At 53.1% G+C, this 13,080-nt stretch overlaps 1 protein-coding gene across 2 annotated transcripts in view; it reads left to right on the top strand.

Annotated features, from left to right (window-relative positions):
• Nucleotides 1-13,080, top strand: part of HAS3 (hyaluronan synthase 3) — a 203,306-nt gene that overhangs the window by 186,724 nt on the left and 3,502 nt on the right. The window contains exons 1-3 of one of the 2 annotated variants that reach the window (XM_026495097.4): nt 5,251-5,423; nt 8,594-9,229; nt 12,294-12,395. In XM_026495097.4, the coding sequence (XP_026350882.1) occupies nt 8,594-9,229; nt 12,294-12,395 (738 nt within the window). In that variant the 5' untranslated portion in view covers nt 5,251-5,423. Of the gene's footprint in view, nt 1-5,250; nt 5,424-8,593; nt 9,230-12,293; nt 12,396-13,080 lie in introns of those variants that run through there. The other variant, XM_048223560.2, reaches the window with a different exon arrangement.

The following is a 13,080-nucleotide window of genomic DNA, read 5'->3' on the forward strand; positions in this document are numbered from 1 at the left end:
ATACCTTTTTATTACAAAATTATTATACTTATTAATAGAAAATTTGGAGACTACAGAGAAAAAGGCAAAGAGAGAAAAATCTATTGTTCCACTACCCAGACAAAACCTGATCCTGATATCTGGGTGAACTTCTCTCTTGCCTTTTAATTTATAGGATTTAAAAGAAAACAGGAATGTAAATGTAGTCATTCATACATAACCATTTTGTATCCTGCCTTTTTTACTTAACCTTGCATTGTAAGCGTTTCAGCTTATTCCTACATTCTCTTCATGAGCATAATCCTCAGTAGCTGCACAATATCCCAACAAGAAGGAGATCACGGTTGAAAATCGCCTCCTGGATTTTTTTCCTGCATTCACCTAGGAGAGGGAGAAAAAGGAAAAATGGCCGGGGAGAGCTTCTGCTGTTCAGGATTCCAAGAAAAGCATGTCCAGGTCTGGTTTGATATTCGGTTATCGTTCTGGTGTGCCCTCCTAATCCTGACCTTCCAGCCAGCATAAAAGAACCTGGCCCCTTAGTAGGGGCTGACTGCTTTGCCGCCAGCAGAGCAGAGGCCCCTTAATTTGAAATGAAAACGATTCTTCCATCCAAGGAGGGAGAGAGAAAGAGAGAGAGACTGGAGTTAAAATCTCACCATTGTAACTGCAGGACAGAAAAGTCCTTACACCTGCTTCGTCAAACATGGCCCCCAGAATGGGTCCTGATTACAGACTACTTGTCGGTGAGAGGGGCAAGTTATGAAAGGATAACTTTGTTGGGTCGTAGCTGCCTTGCTGTCGTCAAGGCACATACTTTCCATTCAGAATTATGTATTAACTAGTGTTGCAGACTAAGCTGCCTTGAAGAGGAAGCCCTGTTTAGTCAGCTGGGGGACATAACCTGCTATTCTTTGGAGGCCAGTTTAAAATCACCCTCATTAGCTTCGGGAGGTTTTGATTATGGTCAGCCCAGAGAAGTTGATGGGATGGAGCCCGGAGGGATGGCTTGGCTGCCATCCCCCATTCTGCTCTGCTTCGCTGGAAGCTGAGGGCTGCATGCCATCGAGGAGCACTGAAGCGTGAGGTGGGGGGGGGGCAGCTGTGGAGCTAGTGTGCCCCACCCCACCCCTCTTGGCCCCGTCACTCGCTAGGGGACCAGCAGAGGCCACCTGGGTCCTGGCAGGCTTGTCCTGCAGCTTTAAGCAGCAGCCGTGATGAGGGAGGTTGAATGGCAGACTCCTCTTGGTTCAAGGTGTTTGAGCATTTCACAAGTTTGCATTTGAGAAGTGGAGGAAAGGTGCAATCTTTGTTTGTGGACCTGTCAGCTTCAGTTACCTCAAACCCTCCAAAGTTTGGCATATAGCCCTTTCAGCCCTTCAAACTATAGAAGTCTCTTTCTCTTGATGATTCCTCCACCTCTGCCCTCACTTGTGCCCAAGATAGTGACACGGCCTGCCCACAGGGACAGTTCGTGAGGGCAGCACCAACAGGGCACGCAGCGCTCCTGAGCCCCCAAACCGCAGCTCACCTGTCCCCAGACAATACTTGTAATTTATTCCCACCTTGCTCAGACTTCTTCAAGAGTTCTCCATCACTGCCTTACCTTATTCAGTCATTCAAGGCTCCAGAATCTGCCCTTGGCATCCTCCTCCTCAGCAGCTAAAACTCGTCAGGCACTCCTTAGAGCAGATACTGTTGCAAGTTCTTTCTTTCCTTCCTTCCTTTCTTTCTTTCTCTTTTTTTTTTCTTTCTTTCTTTCTTTTTTAAGATTCATTTATTTATTTGAGAGAGAGAGTGTGAGCAGGGGGAGGGGCGGAGGGAGAGGCCAAGAGAGAATCTCAAGCAGACTCCCCTTGGAGTGCAGAGCCCGACTCGGGATTTGGGGCTCCACGCAGGGCGTGATCTCACGATGACCCCCCGAGATCATGACCTGAGCTGAAACCAAGAGTCAGATGCTCAACTGTCGGAGCCATCCAGGCATCCCTACCTGCTCTTGTTCTCAGGCTCTTCTTCCCATCTAGAATGTTCTTGTCTTTCTCCATTGTCAGCTCAAGTTCTCCATGAAGCTCTGTTCAGCCCATTCCAGCTCACAGAGATCTCTTTCCTGAAATCCTCAAACTCTTCTAATTGGACTCTCTCATCAACATCTAATTATAAAAACTGCCTTGAATGGTGACCACTTTTCAAGTGTATTTATCTTCAAAATGGAGAACTGTCTAGATGGCAGGGACCAGCCTGACACTTCTTGGTGCCAAAGCATCATTCCCTTCTCAGGGCTGGTCTTCAGTGTCTGTCAAATGAATGTCGAAATGCAGCATGCATTTTCTACTACTGAGCCAAATAGGGAGGCTTATCCTCTGGAACCCATGTAAAAGCCAATTCAGTAACATCTGAATTCATGTTTTTAAGTAATTGGGTGTGGAATTAGTACTATTCTTAAATCCCCAGTGGTAAGCAGAGATAAACTTGAGCTTTACTGTATCAGCCCCTTAAAGATTCCTCTACCCTCCTCTTCCCCTCAAAGAGATGAACACAAATAGAGCACTGCAAACTGGATGTTAATTACAAGCAAATCCTCCCTGCCACAGGCTGGCCACAATGGTAAAGATTCTCCTTGCTGCCTGTTAACATAGGGTCGTTGGCCCTGCAGATCTGAAAAAGAGAATTTGCTTCTCAGGGGAAGCCATTCAGGGGACCAAGCCAATTGGTAGGGCAGAATGTTTACTGTTCTTATGATGTTGCATCTGGACCCACTGTTCATTTAGGAGTTTTTAATTGACTAGCCCACCACCTATAAAACTCCCCGGAGCCAACTGCGTGAGATAGGCAATAAGCCTGTGGGACAAAGTGGAAGCCTTAGAAATTAACTAGGCATGAGATGGTCCTGGAACAGCCCCAGGAAACTTGCTCCCAGAGAAGTCATGCTGCTGTTGTGTTGAAGACAGACAGGATCTTTCCAAACTGGCTGCTCCATTCCCTCAGCTTCTAAACAGGTCACTTACAAGCAGCCAGTTGACTGTATATGACTCACAGACACATTTTGCCTGGACTGTGAACTGGTTCCTCCCCCCCCCCCAACATTTGAATTAGTTGCCAGGACTTAAAAATTAGGAGATTTCACATAAAAATCTGGATTTCTAGGGTGCCTGGGTGGCTCAGTTGGTTAAGTGTCTGACTTGATTTCGGCTCAGGTCATGATCCTGGGGTCCTGGGTTGAGCTCCTCCTCATCCAGCTTCCCGCTCAGCAGGGAATCTGCTTGTCTCCCTCTCCCTCTGCCTCTCCCCCTGCTCCCATGCTCGCTTGCTCTCTCTCTCTCTAACATAAATAAATGAACCTTTTTTAAAAACCTGGATTTCTGATTTCTCTTGACAACAGAGCACCCTTCTTACAGGGACGTCTTTAAATGGGAAATTCACTCCCATCAGGCTGATTCATTTTTGTCCCCACCTAGCCTCTGCTTGTTTTCCCTGATCTATAATGTTGCAGATTGCAAATCTGGGTGGGAGGTAGGATCAGATAGCTTCTCCAGTGTCTGGCTCTCTGATGATGCCCCTGGATGTGGAGGAGGTGGCCCGGGGCTCTAGAGAGTCCATAATGCTTTGGAGACGAGGCGATTTTCATTGACACTGATCTCTGAATTTCTGGTCACCGAGGATCACATCCTGTAGGAATGAGCTTCTAGAATCCAGAACACTGGCAAACAGATGCCGGTCTCTGGTTGAGGATCATTCGAGTTAACTTGCACTGAGCACCTGCTCTCAGCCAATCTCTTCAGTTCTTGTAACAACCCTGTCAAATACTCAGTCCCGTTTCTGGGTGGAAGATGCTGTTAGTGCCACACAGCTAGTGGCAGAACTGACTCCAAAGCCTTGCTCTTAACCAAAGGCTTCTCTCTCCACCTGTGCATTATTAGCTCTTCTTAGGGCCTGTCTCAAGTTCAAAACATATACCCATTGTGGATTCAATATTAGTTTTTAAAAAGACACCAAAAAAGAATATTTAAACCATGCAGCATAGTAGTGATGATTTTCTCAAGCCAAAGTGTGAAATGATTTGATTTCTGTAATGCAAGATGGTAGGGGTGAAGTAGGTGTCTTTGCCAGGGGTCTTTGTTTGCCTGGGGGACCTACCAATGAGCTCTTTGGCCTAGAGTGAGTGAGAGTGGACAGGCAAGTCCCTGAGCCCCTAAGATTTCTAAGGGGAGCAGCTTGTAGACTGCAACTAATGTTCCTATAAACTTGTTGCAGTTGGGAAGAAGTGATGGAAATTATTTCAGGTGTGTTTGGAGGACATGTAAATTCATTTTTTTTACTAGTGTTTAATTATATCTCTTCAAGTTTTTCCAAGATTTAGAGATCGGGTTCTAATTCAACTGGTTCTAAACTTTCTCTGCTAACAACTCCCCACTTTTTCCTGACCCCACCCCATCTCATCCAAGTCCAGCACCAGCTTTGGGGGACCTGGAATCCACTGGCTATAAGGTCAGTTCGGAATTTAGGAGGTTATGGATGTCGGAAATAAAGGTGTAAGAAAAGGGGAGGAGGAATTGGTTTTGGCTTTAAGACACCGGAACTTCCAAGGTTCCTGCAAAACCATTTGGAGCTTTTGCAAACCCTTAAAGTCATCAGCGCCCCACTGCGGAATCCAAAGCTAAGCTTGTCACGATTGTTAACACCTTCTTTGAACAGTCTTTTTATATTTGACAATTATTCTCTTCTGCGCCTCTCTCTCTCTCTCTTTTTTTTTTTTTTTTTTTTTTCTTGCCGGCGGGAAGGTTCTGCTGTCTTGCTTTTAGGGAGTACCCTATAGAGCGAACAGCCCCTCCGCGTGCCGCAGTCGGGGAAAGATTTCCATCGCCTCGGCGGTTTTGCAGAGTGAGTAGATTTCGAGGCTCAGAAAGCCGGGCGCGGGGAGGCGGAATGGAGAGTTAACAGTTGTGGACGTCCCTAGGGGTTATATTGAAAGTTAACAACGCTTCAGGTTCTAGGTTGAGCACAATGAACGTCTCCTCCTGGGCAGCTGGCCCCGGGGCGAGGCGGAGGAGCTCGGCCTCTGGCCGTCTTGGGAGAACCCACCTTCCCAGCGCGCAGAGACCGACCGAATCTGGAGCCGCGTGCACGCGGGTCCCCGCGTCCCGCAGAGCACCGGCCGCGTGTAGCTCCCTCCGACTGAGCCAATAAGGGGGTGCTCCTCGCGGCCCTCGGGGGAGCCCTCCCACTCTTCCCAACTTTCCGGCCCTAGGGCCGGAGGAGGGCGCCTCTCCCGGCGGAGACGCGCTCGGTACTTAAAGGCGGCTCCGTGGGGCCGGCACTCGTCAGTCGGAGCGCGCGGCGGCGGCAGTGCACCGGGGAGAGAGAGGCGCGGCGGCGGCGAGGAGCGGGAGGAGGGGCATGGAGCCGCCGCGGGCCTGCTGAGCACCGGAGCGCGGGCAGCGGGCGGCACGGTGAGCGCGGGCCCGGCCAGCCGGCCACATCTGAGGGGCGGGCGGCGCGGCGCCGCGCTGGGGCTGCGCCGGGCTGCAGGGGTGCCGCGGGCGGACCCCCACCGCTCCACCCCCACCCCCACCCCCGGCTGTGCGGGCGCTGCGTCCGGCGCCGAGAGGCCGGCGGAGGGCTGCAGTGTCTCCAGGCTTCCCGGCGGTGGTTCCTGCAGCCCCCTCCCCACTGACCCCTCCTCCCTTTCTTCCTCCATCCTCTCCTCCTCCAGCCTCGCCTCCCTTCCTCCCTTGCGGCGTCTGTTTTGTGAATGGATTACGGGGCGGACGACGATGCGGGGCACGAGGCTGGTCAGAGTGTCTCCCTCTCCCACTCCAGCCTGGGGGTTCGCACCTGTCCGGCACCAAGATGCCTGGCGCTCTGGGCCCTGCGGGTCAGCCGGGCCACGGCCGCCTGTATCTGCGGGCCCGGCCTCCCCTACCCCAGCGGGCTCGGAGGGGCCGAGAGGGCGGCCGGCCGGCCAGGCGCAAGGGAAAAAGCCCCAGCCCCGCGCGCAAGTTTCCATCCCGCCGCGTGTGGGCCTCGTAGCAGGGCACACCTGTCAGCTGGAGAGGCTGCACACTGGCAGCCCCGCAAAGTTTCGGGTGTAGATTGGCGGCGTGCGTCCTTGGCTGAGGGTTTTCTCCTTCAGTCATCTGGGGGGTAAGTGTCTTAGGGAGCGCCCTCCAACCTGGCGCCCTTGAAGCCGGGTGCTCATTAGCCTGCGGGGACTGAGCTCTAGCGGATCCCTTCTGAACGAAATGGGAGTGGGCGAGAGGTGGTCGAGGCCCCCCTCTCCCCGCTTGAGGTGGCACAGACCCCTATCTGGGCAGGGGCGCCTCTGCTAGAGTCCACACCAGCACCTAATTGCTCGTGGGGTTTTGGCTGCGGGGCATTTTTGGTCCTCGGTGGGGTACGGGGTGCCAAGGTAGTGCCTCCAGTTCGCGTGCGGCGTTTGGGGGTCCTGCCCGGGAGAGGAAGGGGCCGGCGACACCGGAGACGCTGCCTTTGTCTGCAGGCACACTTTGCCAAGGTAGCTGGGGCCCAGAGGAGATGAGCGGGGCCTGGTCTGACTGATTCCTCGGGTTTTCCGTTCCTTCCCCGCTGAGTCGTGGGAAACCGGCACGTGGGTGTGGCCGGCGCCGCCTTTGCCAGAAGGCGAGGCTCAGGCGGGAGTGAGCAGCCTGGCGAGTGCCTTCCCGGCTGTATTAACCTGGTGGGCACCGCCTCCGGCATTGCACCGAGGCGGGGCGCCAGCACCCGGCAGGTTGCCGGGCTGGCCTCTGCGCCCCCGGCCCTCTCCCAGAGCGCAGGTGGGCAGTGGTGCCCAGCGGCGCCCCTTTGGCTTGTAAGGTCTAGAGGGCTAGGGCCAGGGGGCGCTCCTAGAGTGGATGCAGGGCCTCGGGCCCCCTGAGCCGCAGGCGCATTGGGGTGGGGGGGGGGGGGGACCAGGGGAGGCTGGGAGTCCTGCAGAGGAAGCAGGCTCCCAGGAATGGCGGGGCAGAGCGCCTGGAGGCCGAGCTTCCCGAAGACCCGAGGCTGCCAACAGCACTTTCCGGCCCGCAGCTGCTGGAATGCTGCTGGTGCCTGAGTCTCAGACCAGCTTAGGCAGTGACTGCGTGTTCCTCTCCCATCCTATGTGGCAGGAAGGTGCATTTGTGTTGGAGCAGGGCTCAAGGGGTGGTTCCAGTAAGACCTAGAGTTGGAGCAAGCTTGGAAGCGAGACCCCCGTTGTCTGTAGAGGTGGGTGGTGTTGCAAATGGGATTCTCCAGATCAGGCAGGTGGCAAAGAGAGGAAATTGGGAGAAGGCATCGGTCAGAACGAGGAGTGGGGAGCTGTCCTCATCAGCCCCTCCTCTCTTCCCCAGTCAGCCTTCCCACTTGGGTAGTCCTTCAGGGCAGGAAGTGCTTCTAATTTCAGGGAAATTATTTACCTGAGACCTATGGAGCAAGAAACCATTAGAACCCCTCTTAGGCGGACTCCAAGTCTCAGACCACTTGGGCAAGGTCAGACAGCCAGGAGGTGGTAGAGCTGTGTCTCAGACACAAGTCTTGGGTGCTGAGTGCTAAGCTCTTCTCATTAAAACCCAGATGTTCCCGACGGAGCAGATGCTGGGAGCCCTTAGTGCAGACGAAGGCTGGCAGCATTGCCAGGAGTGGCAGGGCAGGTGGATGAGCACGGAGATGCCACGCGGGCACTAGGACCAAGTGGATGGGGCTTCTCGGGCAGCCACCCCTCCCGGCCTGCTGCAGCCACCACTGGGACTGCTGCAGTGGTGGCTGCAGTTCCCTCCGGCGCCGAGACTGCTGGGCTTCAGGACAGCTGTCCACACCCCAGCTCTCATTTCCTTTCTTTCCTTGTCTGCTTTTCCCAGTTGCTTTCCCTTTTTTCCCTGCCTCTCCAGTAAATGAGAAAAAGGTGAGACAGCAGAGAACACAGGGAAACTTTCTCTAATTTTGCCGTTTCAAGAGAGAGAAGTTGCCCCCCCCACCTCTTTACATTTCCTGCCGTTTCTCATCTTTTCCTCCCCCACTTTGTTCGTGGGCCTCATGGGTGGCTGTGCTTTACTTCCCCTCCCTCTGTGTAGTACCCTGGTGGGTACAGAGCAGGCAGAAGCTCTTGGCCACTGGCTGCGTCCCTGGTCATCCTTCTCTTTCCCCTCCATGGCCCCTCGTGTGCTCAGAGCTGCCTCAGCTCACCGCTACTGAGGGTTGCCTAGAAGAGTTTTGGGTCAGGCAGATCCCAGGACCGCCGTCCACCAGGTGGGGATCACAGTGTTCTTTCTGGCTTTGGTTTGTCTAACAAGAATAAACGCTCTTCGAAATGCTTTACATATGTAATCCATCTAGCCCTCAAAGATGCTACAAGGTTAGTGCTGTCGTCCACGTTTCACAGATGAATGAACTCAGGGGCAGAACAGAGGCACAGAGAGTAAGTGGCAGAGCTGGGATTCAAACCCCAGTAGCCTGGCTTCTGAGTCTACACACAGTCTTAGTCATGCTCAGTCAGTGGCAATGGTTTTCATTAGTGGGTCATTTTCCCTGCTCTGCACCCAGTCCGGAGAAAATGTCCCCACTCCCACTGACTGGAAATGCTGCCTTTCTGCCTGACTCCACACCTCCCTCCTTCTCCCGCCAGATGCCGGTGCAGCTGACGACAGCCCTGCGTGTGGTGGGCACCAGCCTATTTGCCCTGGCGGTGCTGGGTGGCATCCTGGCAGCTTATGTGACAGGCTACCAGTTCATTCACACAGAAAAGCACTATCTGTCCTTTGGCCTGTACGGCGCCATCCTGGGCCTGCACCTGCTCATCCAGAGCCTGTTTGCCTTCCTGGAGCACCGGCGCATGCGGCGGGCAGGTCGGCCACTGAAACTGCCGGCCCCGTCGCGGCGCTCCGTGGCACTCTGCATTGCCGCCTACCAGGAGGACCCCGACTATCTGCGCAAGTGCCTGCGCTCAGCCCAGCGCATCGCCTTCCCTGACCTCAAGGTGGTCATGGTGGTGGATGGCAATCGCCAGGAGGACGCCTACATGCTGGACATCTTCCATGAGGTGCTAGGTGGCACTGAGCAAGCTGGCTTCTTTGTGTGGCGCAGCAACTTCCATGAGGCGGGTGAGGGGGAGACGGAGGCCAGCCTTCAGGAGGGCATGGACCGTGTGCGGGATGTGGTGCGAACCAGCACCTTCTCCTGCATCATGCAGAAATGGGGAGGCAAGCGAGAGGTCATGTACACGGCTTTCAAGGCTCTTGGCGATTCAGTGGACTACATCCAGGTAAGAGCACCTTTATCAGGAACATGGGGCTGTGTGGATGTGTCCGGCCAGCTGGGCAAACTGGGCAGGGATTGTAGGTCCGGCTAAGGTCCCTTGTGTTGTGTACTTCCTTCCTCTGACCTTCACAAGGCAACGAGGCATCTGCTGCTCTGAACAGCAGTCCTGGGTCATAAAGACCTGGGATGGAATCCTGGTTCTTCTGTTGCTTAGCTCTGTGACTTAGGGCAGGCCTCTGGACTGGTATCCCAGTACTAACAAGAGCTAACAAGCGGGTGGCACTTAATTCATACCACACACCATTCAAGGCACTTCATACATACTTTTTTTTTTTTAAGATTTTATTTATCTGTCAGAGAGAGAGTGCAAGCACAAGTGCGGGGGGGGGTGGCAGGCACAGGGAGAAGAAGGCTCTCCACTGAGCAAGAAGCCCAACAAGGGACTCGATCCCAGGACCCCAGAATCATGACCCAAGCCGAAGACAGAGGCTTAACCCACTGAGCCACCCAGGCATCCCTCCATATTAGTTCTTTTAACCCTCATAATACTCCTAGAAGATAAATACTGTATTTCCACTCATAGAAGGTAAACCTGAAGCACTGAGAAGTGAAGTAACTTGCCTACTGTCACACAGCAGTAAGGTGCAGAGATGGGATCTGAGCCTAGGCAGTCTGCCCATATCCACTGTGCTATACTGCTTCACCACTGGTAACGTGGGCTTGAATTAAGCACTCAACTATTGTTTTAGTTATGGGCCAGAGAGCCCTACTCTACCCAGTGTCAGATTTGTGTTTGTGAAGCGGGAGGGACACAGCAGTGACTCAGCCCCCAGCCTAATTCTGTAGCTGTCATGGCAGGGCTAGGACACTGAGCAGATCCTGCCCAGCTTCCGGTCAAAAAAGTCATTGACACCAGGCTGGAAATTTTATTAGGTTGACACAGTTAACACAGCTCCCAATTTTCAAATAACAAAACCTAAAAAGAATTGATGTAAAGCTCACACACTTAAGTACCAAGTAAAAACTGCACCCAGAACCCCAGATTTCCAGTCCATTTCATGTCCATTTCTCTGTTGCATTCCTTCTCCGCACATACCAGAGGGTTTGCCCATCACTTGAATGAATAGCGGCTGTCGTGGCAGCCCGCCTGTGTACCAGCTCAGTCTTGCTGAGGGCATGTTGCGTATACCAATATTGAGATGTTCTGTACTATACCCACCTAAAATTAGCTTGCCACAGATGTTTTGGTTTTGGCTTTTTTGAAAGTTGCATCCGCAAATGAATTGGTACATTGACCTTTTTCTGTCTTCCTAAGGCCAGGGACCTCCTTGGCCTTGTAGGGAGGGATGTTGAGGCATTTCATTCTGCAGTTCATCTAGGGTCACGGGGCCTCTGAAGTTTCCTGGAGACTCAGAAGGCACAGGAAAAGCCCTTGAGCCCTGGCACATGCTCAAGCCACAGGGACTTTGTTGTCTACTCCCTTGTACCACAGAATTCCCAAAACCTGCCACACATCTTCCTTTACTGATCATTTCCTGTGGATTCATTCTGGTGGATGAGCAAATAGGCTCACACACCTGAGCCAGCCTCTATGGCTCTGGGCTCACTGTCTGGGGCAGCCTGGGCTTCAGGCCTGTTTGGTGGACTTCAGCCTGTCTTCCAACAGCCCTGCTACAGGTGTGTCTTTATCTCTGAGGGAGATTGCCCTGCTTCAGCCAATGGGGAAACCCAGGCAGCCAAGAGCTCTAACTTGCCTAACCCTGCTCTGTTCCGAAGACCTTGGAGTGAAGGGAGCTGAGCAGCATGAAGAACGGGTTAGGGTCAGGGGAGGAAGTAGCCCTGAGACCGGCAGCACTGGAAAGCCTGGGCTGTTAGCCGAAGAGGCTCTGGGATTCTGGCCTGAGGCTCTCCAGGTACCTTCTCCCAAGGTGTGTTGGTGAGAAGGTAGGCAAGAACAGGTGTGGTGGCTCTGCCTGGATCCCCTTCAGCCTTTTGCTGCTTGTCTGTGGCCACGTCTTCCAGCATGGCAAGAGAAATCTCGGCAGGAATGGGGTGTGGGGGGAGCCCTCTTCCTGCAGGCATTAGCAACTTTACTAAAAGGATTTTAGGCTTTTGCAAAGCCAGGTTTCGGCTCATCGGTGGGTACTGTTCTTCGCTCTGTTGTTCTGCCAGTGATTATCTGGGATCTCTGGATCATCTCAGTTATTTTCTAGAAAATAGAAAAGGAGCCAGCCACCAGGATAAGTACTCATAGCTCAGGTTCAACTAATAATGGAGCCACCTGTTAGACCATGAGCCTCCCTAGGGAAGGCGGACAAGTGGGCAGGATTTGATCTAGGCTCTGGTTGGAGGCAGCTGTTGCCAGCCTCTATGCTCATCCAGAGTAAATCCACGTGTCACATCAGGATGGCGAAGTGGTTTCAGGTGCCAGACTCAGGCTCCTGAGAATCCAGGTGAGAGCAGCCCTTGGATATACTGTGCCCTGATCTTATAGAGACTTGGCCAAAGGAGCACAGAAGGCCTTGCAGACATATTGCAGGGGGTGGGGGGACCTATGACTGGGTAGATACATTCTCCACTTGCACTGCAGGTTGTCCAGGAGACCAGAGGCTGAAACTGGGAAGACCATGTTAATCTATGAGCGTGCTTTAGGCAAGAGCCATTTCTTGGCCTAACCTGGAGTGTCTGCTGGCCCAGGTCTAGCCACTGTACCTGACATCTGATTTCAACACATACCTCCTTTTCTTCCAGGGAAATGTTATGAGTCCATTTTTGTGGAGCCTGGCTCTATAGAGGCTAAAAACTTGCCCAGTGCTAAGCATTTCTCCCTGACACCGAGTCTCCACGGTTTCTCTCTCAGCCTAGTAGTGGCTGTCAAGCCTGTTTTCTCAACTCTCCTTTTCCTTACATTTTGTGATTCGTCTCACCTCTTCTATTTAGCATAGATCTCTTTGCTAGTGGCTGGAAGTGAATCCTATCCAAGGTGGTTATATCCTGGAAGCAGTGAGCAGCATGCGGCATACATAGGCTAGAGGTCAAAATGGGCTGACCACGTACTCCCTCTACAGGTGTGTGACTCTGACACTGTGCTGGATCCAGCCTGCACCATCGAGATGCTTCGAGTCCTGGAGGAGGACCCCCAAGTAGGGGGAGTTGGAGGAGATGTCCAAGTAAGAAGTAACCAGGGATTCCTGCGGGTGGGGCCTAGACTCTGCTTCCTAATCCAATGGATATGCCTGGGAAATGAGCATCTTGACTACCTAGTGTTTTGGAGAGGGTGTGTGTGTGTGTGTGTCTGTCTTGGGGCGGTAGGGTGGGGGTGGTTCTTTTTTGATAGTTTTCACAGTATCAAAGAGCTCACTTGGTACCCAATCCCTTTTCTGGTCTTTTTCAACCTGAGGAAAAAGAAAATCACTGAACAGGTATGTGTAGAGAGCCCAGGCTGCTGGGAGGGGCTCGGTATTCTGAGGCTACTGACCATGGAGGGTGCCTCTTGGCGGTGCTGCAAAAAGCACCTCCCCAGCTGGACCCTTGAGAAACCTCATTCTTAAGGAAGTTGCACTGAATGGGTAGAACAAGGCAGTATGGTAAGATTAAGGGGCCAGATCTCCTTCCAGAGGATACTGCTGGTAACACACCAGGTCTTCCTGAGAAGCTTTCCAGCTGCAGAAGGGTCAGGACAGACGGTGGGCGGGGATGCTGTGCATCCTTCTCAAGCCCTTCTCTCTGGCACCACAGGCTATTTCCTGAGATTGAAGGTGGCCCTGACTGCTAGAACCACTTCCCTGGGACAGTCAGTGCAGATGGCAGTGAGGTATGGGGGAGAGTGACGGTACGGCTGCCTCCTCCGAGCCT

The sequence above is a fragment of the Ursus arctos genome, unplaced genomic scaffold, assembly GCF_023065955.2.
Source record: "Ursus arctos isolate Adak ecotype North America unplaced genomic scaffold, UrsArc2.0 scaffold_19, whole genome shotgun sequence".
NCBI classification, from domain to species: domain Eukaryota; kingdom Metazoa; phylum Chordata; class Mammalia; order Carnivora; family Ursidae; genus Ursus; species Ursus arctos.